This window comes from Ricinus communis, chromosome 2 (genome assembly GCF_019578655.1).
Source record: "Ricinus communis isolate WT05 ecotype wild-type chromosome 2, ASM1957865v1, whole genome shotgun sequence".
NCBI lineage: Eukaryota > Viridiplantae > Streptophyta > Magnoliopsida > Malpighiales > Euphorbiaceae > Ricinus > Ricinus communis.
Window position 1 is genome coordinate 30,989,061 of NC_063257.1, and position 13,431 is coordinate 31,002,491.

Below are 13,431 nucleotides of genomic sequence, written 5' to 3' on the forward strand. Positions count from 1 at the left end.
AATTCAATGTTTATATTCTTATTAATTAGTGGCAAAGTTGATTATGAAATAAATAAAAATCAAGTCCTTATGTTTTCAAAATATGTGGTCTAAAGCATCATTTAATTGTTTCATTGTTGCATGTTGATGGAGTTAAACCAAAATTTGCTTGGTTATATATATCTATATGACACGAAAAATGAGGTGTGGAATAGAATATCTACTTTTATGAATTCTGAAATGCATCAATATGTTAAAGAAAAAAATTATCATTGGACTTATTAGAATATTTGATGATTGTAATGAAATTGCTAAATCTTTCTGAATGATACGTGATAGATTCAAAGAAAATAATTTGCTGCCTATATAATTAAAATTGATTGGAAAAAGATCTCATGATAGTTTATAATATAACCTTCCATCATCCTTTAAAATAGTTGTTTAATAGTTGGTGATTTTGGTATAGTTGATGAAGGAGGCAGTTTCGTGTGTGCACCAACGTGTCTCTAGCGACTACGGCACTGCAAGACTTTTCAACCTAATAAGAACACACTATCTAATCATAAAGACTAGCGCGAAAATGGGAGTCGTTACCTCAGTAATTCTCTAGGACACTTTTTCTGATTGAGTGGTATTCCTCGATTCTATAAGGAAGCTTCGCCACATCTAGAGAGATGGATCCAGAAGCCAACTTCTTTATTTGTGTATCTTTATGTTTAATTTTATTATTTAACGAGCTATTTCCTATAAATATGATAGTTTTATTTCTATAAACATCCATTACAACATGTGAGATCCTCCTAAGTCTAGCCCAGTTTATTTAAGTCCAACCCTTGTTTGATTTATTAGCTAATTTTGTATAAAGGCTCATATAGCCTAGCCCAATTACAAGTTATGTACTTGATTACCAGCCTTTAAATCTAAATGGACTACTTTTTAATCCAAACCCAATTGGATTTTAATATAAGCCTAATTTACTAAATTTTAACCTAGTGAAATATAATTTTTATGCCAGGTCCAAATTTTAAGCCTAAAGTCTATATATCCAATTTTAATTCACGTAACAGGTATTTGGCATCTATCAAAATAATATAAAAATTAAAGTCCACAATAGCTATTACAACCCTCATATAACTAAAAATCAAAAGAAAAACGCATAAAAAAGAAGTTACAAGATGTAAAAGAGACATAAATACATAGAAATATGAAATTAAGGTCAAAATTGTGTAGAGCCAATCGGTCTAGGTCACAAAGCCGAATTGGCTCTACACAAAACCGATCGGCTCTAGGGCTTATTCAGGGTAGGTTCTATAACTTTTCTTCGATCCTCACACCTAGAAGCCAATTTCACATGTATAGGAGACAAAAATCAATTTAAAACTTGAAAAATAATGAAATAAAAGACACAACGAATTAAAATAAACTAAAACACATAGAAAATAACACAAACACAAAAAGAATAAACTGACAAAAAATAAGAAAACCTCAAATGGAAGATTTTAGGTTCTAACATGCAACCCTAGAAATCTGATACAATCATGTAATTATTTTAAAAAATTACAAACCCAACATGTTACTGTAATTATACCAATCATCATATTCAAAACTCTATAGAAAGCATGCTATCAGATTCATAAAGAAATCTAAATTTAACCATGTAAATCATATAAGACATTCTAAGAATCAACCTAATCATGTTTCTTACATTATAAAAACCAAAGAACCAGTAAAGAGGAAAGAGATGCTGATAGTGCTGAATTTGGGAGAATCCTCAGGTTTTCACAATAGATTGCTGATTTGCAAGTCTCTAGAGATGACGAGGTGGTTGAATTAAAAATTGGATGAGAATCTCATGTTGTTTATGCTTGGAAAAAAACCTTATGTCGTTCTAAAAATACTTTCTTAATATCAAGTTCTTTCTTAGCGACTTACCTCACAATTATTAAAAACATTTCTGCTTAAATGAACATAGATTTTTTAGCATTTTTAGTAATAGTAGCCTATAATCGATATAGCTAACCCTAAACCTAGGTCATTTTTTCTATTTATAAAGGTAGGTTTTTAGAAAACCCTAGAGGAGATAGATAAGCTTTTATCGATTTTAAATTCAAAAGAAAAGATTTTCCTTTATCAGGTAATTATTTAAGTTTAAATGAATATCCAATAAATTAAATCTTTAATATTCAAATAAAAAAATAATCTAACAATTATTATTAAATATTTTCTAGAATTAAATTTTTTATTAATTATTAGCGTTTTTAAGTTAAAATATACGTAAAATGGTATCAAATTCGAAAAATAAGCTAATCAGGACTGTGTAGAGCCAATTTGACTATATGCAGAGCCGATTAGCTTGAGGAGCAAAAAAGTTCAGAAAAATCTGCATTTTTAGCTCCTAAACTTGCAAAAACTGTCCTTTCACCCTGCAAATTTAACTTTTTCTAACAATTAGTTCCAAATTGATTCTAAACAAGTAATTTTAGCTAAATTATTTTCAAACCTAACTGAGATTCGCCCGTCCTCAACTTCTTGAGACTTGAGAAAGGAAGTAACTCTCATCATTGGATTCTCGGTAATTCCTTCAATATCTAGATCTAGAAAATAAATGCTGATAGTTGCCCCTAGTTTGTCAAGATTTATAAGCATACATGTGATTAAATAAATTGAGAAAAATCATAATTATCAAGGATACGGTAAAAAAAAATAAGCTATAGAAATTTTGATTTGATGTAAAGAACCATGCACTTTTGATTTTGAGGACTTTGTCTTCTTTAATTTTTTAGGACTTTGTCTACCTTAAGTTTGTAGATTTCACTTGCCTTAATTTTGAGGACTTCGCCTACTTTAATTTATTTTTCACTTATGGGGGCTGAATGTTGAAATATTCACTTTTCAAGATATTATTTGATGAATGTCTTTCTATGGACTGCACTAATGATTGGCGCATCCACGAACTAAAATGTAATTTTAAGCTGTCAGGGAACAAAACAGTATTTTTGCTCTCTTTAGGACATATATCCTTCTCTACTCTTTTTTTTATTACTTCCTCGTTTCTTAACCAAAATTCGCAAAATTAGTCTTGAAATGGCTCTCCCTTCATTAAAATTTGTCGGACGTACCCTAGTCGCACCGGATTGAGATTTTTCACCGCCAATTTCTTTCCATGAAATGCCTTCCTCTTCTCCTCCTTCCACCGGCGACCCCTTCCCTCAATTTTTTTCACCGGAAAAATGACAGCTTGGAGGAAGAAAACACCCAACCGACTCCCACCTCCTCAAACCACCATTTGCCATCGTCTTACTGGAAACGGATTCCCCTCCATTGAAAACATTAAAACAGCCTTTCCCTCCATTTTTTTCATTGCCGAAAGGCATGTTTAAGCCTCATTAGAGCCGAAGCTTTCCAAACTCGATCTGGTGGCTTCCGATGAGTTTCAGGCATAGATACTTACATATTCGGATTTCATGCGTCTTATGCTTTGCGTAGACACCTTTATATTTGAATTTTGACATGGATCCCGCAGAATTTTAGATTTTTAGCTTAGTATAATTTATTTGGATCCAAAAAATTATTAGATAATATTTAGTCTATTAATTTTTAATTATTAAAAAATAAATAATTTATCTTAATTAATTAGTAGCTTGATTATAAAAATATTATGGATTTAATAATAGTGGTTAATTATTATTCAATTTTGTGGTAATTGTGGCTATGAAAAATTAAATTAAATACTGTAAAATTAATTTTCAGTTGGTTGTGGAATAAGTATTTATGCCAGACTAATTATTATTAATTTTAGACTGTGCTGTGTTGCATAGTCGGAAAAATAATGCAGTTATGGATGACCTGAATCCTTTGGAATTTTTAACGAATGTTAAAAGTTTTTTTAGCAGGTTTTGGACCCATTCTATAGGGTGGGGGGTGGGTGTAAATATTTTTGGTAGAATTTTTAAGTCGGAATCAGTCAAAATTTTTAGACAGTTTAATTCTAAGACTTTAGGCCTATGATTAAATATAAATATTTTGTTAATTAAATTATTTTGATGGTTAGATAATCCGACGGTTTAGCCAGCTCCACCAAAAGTGTACAAGCATCTAGAGAAAGTCTTTAGAACTATGAACTATGAGTTAAAGTCGTATAATCATTGCACATATGTTATATGTCTAATTTAAATGCAACATCATTTTATTATAATTATTATGATTATTATTAACATTATTATTACTATTAGTTTTATTTTTATTATTATCAATATTATTATTATTATTATTTTTACCATAATATTTATCATTATTATTATTATTATTATTATTAATACTGCATTTAATTTTTATGTCTTCTATACTCAATGCTATTTAAATTTAATACTTAATATTTTATTAAATAATATTAAGATTACTTGCGATTCATGCCATTTTTAAATATCTTTAATGCTATAATTGTAATGTGACTAGGGACGAGACGACGGTAAAAAATATCACTTGATGGGTTGCATTAGGACCGCGTGCCACCGGTATAAATCAGAGACATATAATAGGGAAATGTTTATGTGATATACCCTGGTTGAGCATAGATCTCTAGGCTTACGAAAATTTTGATTTGTTGGAGGAAAGGTTCTTGGTCGAGCATTGCTCTCTCAGCGCCGATTGTATTGATAATTAAGTGACAAGACTGGATTTAAGGACCCTGGTCGAGCTTTGCTCTCTAGGCGCCAGTCTCATTGAAACAATAGACTCAAATGACTGATAGAATTGGAGTATAGGATTTTGTTATTGTACTTGTCCCGTTTTATGTTAAAATTGCATTTTTTTAATTATAACACGACACACGTTTTATTTATTCTATAATAATTTTTATTATCTACTTAATTATTTATTTGAATTGTTATATTTATTTCGGATTATATGATTTTAACTCACTCTCAAGACTGATAGTATCAAATTTAATTTTTCAGGTGACAACTAAGTTTTTTGCTGTTCCTCTCATTTTGGCAACCCGACTCTTTCCTTCCTCGGACTCAACATATCTATTTTCTTGTATTTCTAATTATTTAAATTTTTAGCAACTCCACAGTATTTACATTCAGACTTATTATTTCTATTCGACATGATGAGCCATCTGCTGATGTATTAATGGTATTATTGCTGATGAACCAATATAAATTTTGTAGTAACTGTGAATGTAAGGATTAGATAGTGAAACATTAATATATTGGATAAAGAAATATATTTTATTTAAAATATTGATTAGTCAGGCTTGCTATGGGTTTTGGTGATCTTATGCCTATCCATTTTCTAGCACCGATCACGAGCCCACATATCGAGTCATGATAGAGCCGATCAGTTTTGTGACACAGCCAAATCGGCTGCTCGTCTGTCTGTCGCCCGTTTTGCTGATTTTTGAGGATTTTCGATGATTTCCGTCCTTTATTGCATATTTTCAGTAATTTGGGTTATTTAGTTGTAGGCTGCTTTTCTTTATTTTATTTATTTTTCTTGTAATCCGTGATGACAAATGTCTGCTTGTTTGATTGATAATTAAAAATGATCCACCTAGAGTTAGAGTTTTTAATTAGATTTTGGCATGAAATTTGTAGTCTATTAGGTTAATAAGATGTTAATTGTGCCTAATTATAAAATTAAATTAGACTTAGATGGACTTTGCCATGTTAAATAAATAAATTGACCCATTTAGACTTGAAAAATAAAACAAGCTTGGTATGTAAAAAATAGCTCATTTAGAATTAAAGGTTGGTAATTTAGACTTAATATATGAAATTGGGCTAGACTAAGTGAGCATTTGCATAATTGAATAGTTAAGTAGATTAACCAATAAAATGGAGATTGAGCTAGGCTTAATTAAATGGGTTAGAATTAGGTGGACTCAACATACTGTATTACTTATGTGTAAAAAATTATTATGTTGCATTATAGGGAATAACTTATTAACTAATAAAATTAAAGGTAGGAATATATAAATAAGGAAGTTGGTTTTGAAATTCATCTTTGAATGTGGTGAAGCCTCCTTATAGAATCTAGTTATTGCCACATAAGAAGTAAAAGTGTCATAGTAATCTTATCCTGATGACAATTCTTTTTCTCCATGCTAGTCTCTATGACTAGTTAGCGTATTTCAAATTATGTTGAAAAATCTTGTAGTATTGTAGTTGCTACAACTTTGGGTGCGCCTCAAACTGCCACTCACACTCTCTTGAGAAAGCAAGTCTTGAAAATTATCTGCTCCGCAAACTCCCTCTTAGCAAGAATCTTAAAAAAAGAAATACTTCCCTACAACCTCTAAATTGGATGCTAAAAAAGGTATCAACGCTTCTTAGGGATGGCAAAGCCTTCTTAAAAGTAGGGATGCAATTAGGAATGGTCTTAGATGGCAAGTGGGAAATGGCAACTAGATTTCATGTGTGCTCCAGAGGTGAATTCCAAATAGTTCTTCTCAACTTATCAAGTTAAAACCCCTTTGCACAACAATGACACGAGAGTCGCATGCTTTATTGACCCTATCTCTAGAATTTGGAGGGTAAGTCAAGTCTCGGAACATAAGAATGCAACAAGAGTACTTAGCATTTCAATCCGTATCTTTAACTACCCAGACAAAATAATCTAGAATTTCATAAAGTCAAGAAACTCCTCTATTGGTTATGCATACCATTACATCCTCAACTCCTAGAAGATCCTTTTACCTTCCCTTGAGAAAGTAAGATGAGGCACATCCAGAGTGAGAATGCAAAAATTTGGAAGAGAATTTGGAAGCTTGAGATCCCTAGTAAGCTTAAGTCTTTCATGTGGAGATTCTTATTTAACTATCTCCTTACTGATGATGTGCTTCCCTATAGATTCTACAATCCTAGTGGATGTAAAAGATGTGGTGCTTTTGAAACTGCTAGACACTTATTCTTTGAGTGCTTAAACTCATAAATAACCTAGTTTCAATCCTGCTTATCTCTCCAATCAACCATACTTCAGGGTGCCTCGAGGTGGTAGCTGTGGATTAAACTCTGTCAACCTTTCAATAATAATGAGCCAAACTGTGACGCTTTAGCTTCAATGGTCTTTATCATGCGGCAAATCCAGAAATCTAGGAACCTCCTCCTATATGAACACTAGAGCAAGTCCCCTGAGAAAATCCTAAAAGAAGCAAACTTTCAAGAGCAGGAATTTAAAGTAGCCTAGACAACTTTCTATAGTCAACAAAGAGCTTCCCACACTTCTGACAACCTAGATAGTTCTTGGAAGCCTCCTCCCACTAACTTGCTCAAAATCAATGTGGATGCTAGTGTTAGTAATCCCCTCTATATGGGCAGTTATGGTTGGGGTAACCAGAGACCACCCATAAAAAATTGTGGAAACTAAAGCTGACGTGTCCCCCATATCACTAATCCGTTCACCCTGGCAAGTATTGCTATGAAGAAGCTATCATTTGAGCATCAACTAAGGGGTGAAAAAAGATAATTTTTGAAGGGGATGCAAAATGTGTTATTGATGCCATCAGTGACTGCTCATCCTCACCAAGCTTAGCAGGACCGTTACATGCTGATATAAGTCTTCTTTGTATAAGAATTGATTAGATTCATTTTAATTATATTCTCAGAGCAGGGAATAAGTTAGCTCACAAGCTAGCAGAACTTGTTACTATATGCATTCATCTTTGTGATAAATGCCTCTCTTCAAGCTGCATGGCTAAAAGAGAAATTCTACATGGATTTTTCTTCAACTTCTTTTAGTGAATTACCTACGTTAAAAAAGAATTTAAATTTATGTGTTCAAAATATTCATATGAGCTAATACATACATAATATGAAAACATAAGACTTGCATCTTGAATAATAGTGGGCCAGGCTCTACCAAAACCTGGGCTGAAGACTCAAAGATGATCCTCACTTGAAGAGACCTGAAGTTGCCCAGTCCAAAGAGGTCTAATGGGTGAACCTATGATAAATAAAGTGTTAAAGCTGAGGAAGTCTGACTGAAACCAGAGAGACAGGGCGGCTCGTGGTTCTTGAAAAGGCAAGAAGCTTCCGGAGAGTGAGGAAGGAAAGAAGACAAGTTTTTTAATTTCAATACAAGATTAGAGTCTGTTGGAGGACTTGGGTTTGATCCCAAAATAATAACAATAATAATAATAAAGTGAAGATCTGAAGATCTGAAGGTCTTGTAAGCATTGGGAGAGAGAATGACAGAGGAAGAGAAGAAGGAAGGAGCATCATATAGGTATTGGGTTAGAGAGACAAAAGCAGATGCAGCTCCACTTCCTCTTCCCAAGAAACTATCTCCCAATGATGTTGTTCTTAATAATACTAATAATAATAACACCCTTGGCTCTGTCTGGAATCGGGTATTTTCATTTGACATTATAAAGTTTCTTTCTTTCTTTTTTTCTTTTTCTTGTTTTTGATGCTTCTTTATGTTTATGTTCATGTTTTGACTGTTTGATTGTATGCAGGCTGGTACTTGGGAGGAGAAAAGTCTTAATAAATGGGCAACTGATAGGATTAAGGTCTGTACCTTCATTCACCTGTAAGCAATTTCTTTATCTTTTTTTTTTTTTTTTCCCCCTTTTAGTGTTATCGTTACTATCAACAACATTGAATTTGTGGGTAGGTTCCAGTTTACCATTTTATGTTGGTTTTTTGTTTTTGTAATTTTTTTTCTTCTTTTGGTTTCTATTTCAGGAGCTGCTTGTGACAGTAGGCTCCTTGGAGTTCTCTGCTGGCAAGGCTGAAATTTCAGAAGTGTCTAAATGTTCTGGGGATGTGAGTTCTTGTAACTAGTTATATCTGTACATCCATGGATATGCATTCTCTCATTTCTTGTTTATTTTCCTTAAAGAAATGTCATCTTGCTTGATATTTTTATTTAATTCCAGTAGCCACCAAGCATCTTGCATATGGCATTAACAATCAATGGAAAGTTTACCACGTTTAACCAATAAAACACTATGTTTTGCGCCTGCCCTTTCTTGAAAGCCCATGTAATGCATGGTAAACTCTATTTCACAACAAATTGTCATGTACTTGGTTGATTTTTCTAACTTTGTGCTATATCCTGTAGATTTATTCATTTTTCCTGTTCTCTTACATATTAATGATTAGCTTCTTCTGTGATCTGATTATTACTAATAAAAGATGCTATTTATTTAAATTTGTGAGAGAGAGAGTTTTACTCTAACTGTTTAGTATCAGATAATGGAACATCTCTGTATAAGATTGCCTCACTTTCATAACCATGTTATCCCTCTTTATAGATTTTTGTTGTAGGATTCTGCTTTTGCTTCTCAGTATCTATTATAATCTTAGCTCTTTGTGCTATTGGAACATGTTTCAACTTTGTAGTTTATTGGTGTATATTTTTCTGACTGAGCAGGCCTTCTTGGTGACTGTCAGAAACAAGAAACGAGTTGGCTATACATATGAGTTGACATTGAAAATAAAAGGTAACTTGGTACACCTTAACATTGTTTCCCTTTTATTTTTAATCTGTTTAACGTGTACCAATTGAATTGGTACTTTAATTGGAATAGGAGAGTGGACTGTCAAAGAGGAGAAAAAGACGGTTAAGGCTGATATTGATATCCCAGAGTTCTCAATTGGTGAGCTAGATGATTTACAGGTATGTTCTTCTCCATTTGAATGCTTAGGGCTGTGTTTGGGAAGAATTGAAGGGACAGAATTTAATTTAATTTTGTTTTATTTTCTTAAGTTTCGTTTCTGAAATTTCAAGTGATTGAAATAATTGTATTTCTTCTATTCAAACAGTCACATCCTTTTTCTCATCTTTTCTTTGCGAGAAATTTTTTTAAGGAGTGCATGTGGTGTGGCCTTGAAACCACTTTGATCCTTGCTATTTCAAAATTAACATTATTAGTCCTTGAAGTTTCTTAACGACTCTACATTTTAGTTATCAATTTCAAAAAGAATTAAAGTACTATAATACTTTGATGCTAACATTTTGAATTAAATTGTGTGTTGGTCTTAAAATATAAATGGACTTTAGTGATTGAATTGTTATATTATAGAACACTTTGTCTCTCAGAATTGCATGCTTTCCACTGATTATAACTTGTAAGCTAAAATTAATAAAATTAGAACAAGGAAAAAAGTGTATATTATGATAAACTTTATGGATTTGGTTTTCCTCTTTGTCTCTGTTTTCTGGGAGAATCTCTTCCATGATCCTTTTACATGAAAACTAATAATCAGGGACAACTTTTAACATAAAATGAGTTGGCTTTTGGAGTTTGTTCTCAGCCTTGTTTCTATTCCTTTTTTTTTTTGGTTGTTTCTGGATGGGGTTTCAAGGTGTCATATTTTAATACAGAGCTAAAATATTTTCTCCAAAATTTTATCATATCGATTTAAAGCACACCTACTTCAATGCATGCCCCTTTAGGTTTGTTTACAAATAAGACAGAAATTGAAATGCTGCTTTTGTCATATCCTTTTTTCCTCTTTTGTTGTTCTCTTATTTCTCTTGGTGTCCCATCAGATAATTTTTATTGTTAAACTTTCACCTCTCATAAGCAAGTTTATGGAAAGTTTGTGATTTTGATATGCTGTTTCTTTCTTCTTTTTATAGTTTCTTCAGCTCAGATATTTTGATTTCATGTTTATAATTTGTTCCTAAGACTATTTGGGTTCTTTCAGTGGCTTCTATTGAAGAGTGTCAAAATAACTTCTTACCTGTTTTTCAACTCATGGTCTTGTATCAAAATATTATGAGGGCAACAGTATAATTATTACCAGGAAAATACCATCTTTAAGCCATAAGTTTTATGAGTTCTATCTAACAGGTCTCTAGTGTTGAACCCTTAAACTTTAACTTCTATTCATATTGAGGACTTTTTAAACAGGCTCAACCGCATGTTTTTAGATTCAGAGTTAAAAGCAGTTGAAGACTTAAATTTGGATAGATAAATGGGTAAATTGTCAAAAGTTGATATAATTTTAATATGCAAATAAGGTATAACATGAAGTTCACTTCTTTGTTCCCTGTAACTCATCCCTTTGACTCTCTCTGTGTTCTCTCTCTTAAAATACCTATGCTTCTCTTTATGAAATCTGGGAGATTTTTCCTCAAAGATCTTAAATGTGGAAAACCGAATTATTAAAAGGAGCTAGGAAAATAGTTTTATTTCTTAATGGAGTGGGAAATGTACAACAGAAGTGTTATGAGGTTATGATTCTTCAACTAATGAAATGGAGAGATGCACAACAGAAGTTTTATCAGGGTTATAATTCTCCAGCTAATCTTCTTGCTTTGCTAATACCACGCTAGGCAAATACATTCACTATTAAATCTACTTACTTTCAATAGTTGATCACTAAATCAACTTTTGATTCTTAGTGATTGAAATCTGTAACAAAAACCATCCTACAATATTCTTAATCTCATTGACGTCTAGCCACCAGTCTCCAAATGTAGAGAAACCAACATCGTGCGCCTTATATCCCTATGGACTCATAAACCAGGTGGCTTTTGCAGGATGGCAAAAAAAGCCATATGCTCAACAGTTTCCTCTTGCATACCTCAGATCAGGCACAAAGGGGATGAGGACAATCCTTTTCCACAGGTTGTTCATAATAGGAAGGCAATTAGTAACTGCCCTCCAGAGGAAGTTCTTAACTTTCAAGGGGCTGAGTTTCCACAAGTGCTTCCAAACCGTTGGGTAACTGGATAGAAGAATGAGGATGGCTCATCTGATGTGACTGAAGCCTGATGTGCTTATATCCTGATTTCATCATATATTGCCCATTCTTAGTAAAATACCATACCAAGCAGTCCTTTCCAGACACAGCAATGGGGATAGTCAGAATTGCTTATGCGTCTTCTTCAGAACATATGCTAGCAACTTTCCTTTGATCCCAGCCTGATTTAATTCCCTTCAGTAAATCTGGAACTTTCTCCATAGCAATATTTTTAGCCAATTCTAAATTTGGCAGGTTCGGAATCCACCACCCGACACTCCAAATTTGAGCAGCCAAGCCATTACCTATATTCCACCTTAATCCTTCTTTCAGCACTTCCTTCCCCATCAAGAGGCTCGACCATAACCACAATTGATTCGGCTTGCTACCAGCTGTCATAAAATCTTCTCTAGGGAAGTAGAGACCTCTCAAAATCTTCACCCGCGGCTTGTTCTGGTTATGTAACAGCCTCCAAACATTGCTTGGCTAGGCAACCTTTGTTGAAATCTTCAAAGCACCTAGGGAAGTAGAGAGAAGATATTTATCCTAAGGAACTAGCTATGAACTGTGCAGATTGGATGGGGTGATGGATAAATTTGACTCCAACTAGTTTGAGATTAATTTTAATATTGAGTTCCCTATTTAATTTAATCCAGATCATATTTTGTTCTGACTTTTCCTTAATCTTGCATCCTGCTGGTTTTAGGGAGTCTGCACTTCACTCTAAAAATGAAAATAAATATGCTGCTATTAGATTGGCTTCTTTCTGGGTCTGGATTTTAAGCTAATGATAAATCAATACTCCTAATATTGCAGATGGAAGTGCGACTTAGCGACGAGAAAGATCTTTTGCAGGAAGATAAGCTACAGATTAACCAGGATCTGAAACTGTTTCTGCAGTCTGTCCGTGAAAAATTGCTTCAGTTTGAGCAGGAACTCAAAGATCGGTAGAAATTGTGCACCGACAAGCTGATTTTCATTTGAACTTCAAGTTATGATGACTGTTCTGTAACACTATTATTTATTATCACTCGATGGCAACTCATTTTTCCGAAATGCTTGTAGTGGAACATAAGATTAAGGAGGCAAATGCTTTCTTGATCATGATTACGATGTCAATGCAGTATGGAACTTCTGCTTGCAATTTGATTTGTTAAAGTATGAAATGTGAGAGTCATCAAGTTTTACAAGATATGCCATTAGTAACATCAGTATTTTTAACTTCCCAACAGTTCATAGAATCCATGGATGCTAGTCTTCACAACCAATTGAAAAACTAGTTTTATCTTACATCTTCCTAATTTAAAATAATTTGGAACGTTGGCAGAACAGGTTTTATCATGTTATTTTTGTTGCAAAAATTAGGCAGATAAAATTTATGATTTGTAAGAAATGAATCTAATGATGTGATTTAGAACTAAATCTTACTAATGGTTATATATAAAGAAATAATGATAAGCTGAAAAGGAAAAAACAAATAAGCCTTCAGGTAGTCTGACGAATAAGTGTTCAATGTAGCCAAAACTTTGAGGAACATTTGCTTTTTTTTCTTTTTCTTAAAGGAAATTACAGTAGTTGCATTGTTTTTTGAAAAAAAATACCAAAAATACCTTCTTGTTTTAAGTTCTTACATTTTTACGCTGCTGGTATACATTTAAATGTTTTCTTTTCTTCCTTCATTCGCTACTTCTACTTTGATAATCTTTTGTGGGTTTAGTCTCCATTTTCTCTTTCATTTCAGCTTCTTAACCGT

At 32.9% G+C, this 13,431-nt stretch overlaps 1 protein-coding gene across 2 annotated transcripts; it reads left to right on the forward strand.

Moving 5' to 3' along the window:
- The first annotated feature begins 7,873 nt into the window (after positions 1-7,873).
- LOC8262550 lies at positions 7,874-12,870 on the forward strand. Of its 2 annotated transcripts, none has more exons than XM_048371166.1 (6): positions 7,874-8,329; positions 8,438-8,491; positions 8,667-8,747; positions 9,358-9,427; positions 9,515-9,603; positions 11,476-12,575. In XM_048371166.1, exons 1-6 carry the CDS (start codon positions 8,168-8,170, stop codon positions 11,542-11,544), a joined length of 525 nt encoding a protein of 174 aa, XP_048227123.1. In that variant the 5' UTR covers positions 7,874-8,167; the 3' UTR covers positions 11,545-12,575. The 2 variants fall into 2 exon arrangements, with proteins under 2 accessions (XP_048227123.1, XP_002527818.2); XM_002527772.4 differs by having other exon boundaries at positions 7,887-8,329; positions 12,495-12,870.
- Positions 12,871-13,431: the final 561 nt, after the last annotated feature.

Excerpts from the sequence above, each read along its gene's own strand:
- LOC8262550 (XM_002527772.4), top strand. The coding sequence starts at position 8,168 with ATGACAGAGGAAGAGAAGAAGGAAGGAGCATCATATAGGTATTGGGTT. Across the intron at positions 8,330-8,437 it reads TTGGCTCTGTCTGGAATCGG|GCTGGTACTTGGGAGGAGAA; the intron begins GTATTTTCATTT and ends GATTGTATGCAG. Across the intron at positions 9,604-12,494 it reads GTGAGCTAGATGATTTACAG|ATGGAAGTGCGACTTAGCGA; the intron begins GTATGTTCTTCT and ends CTAATATTGCAG.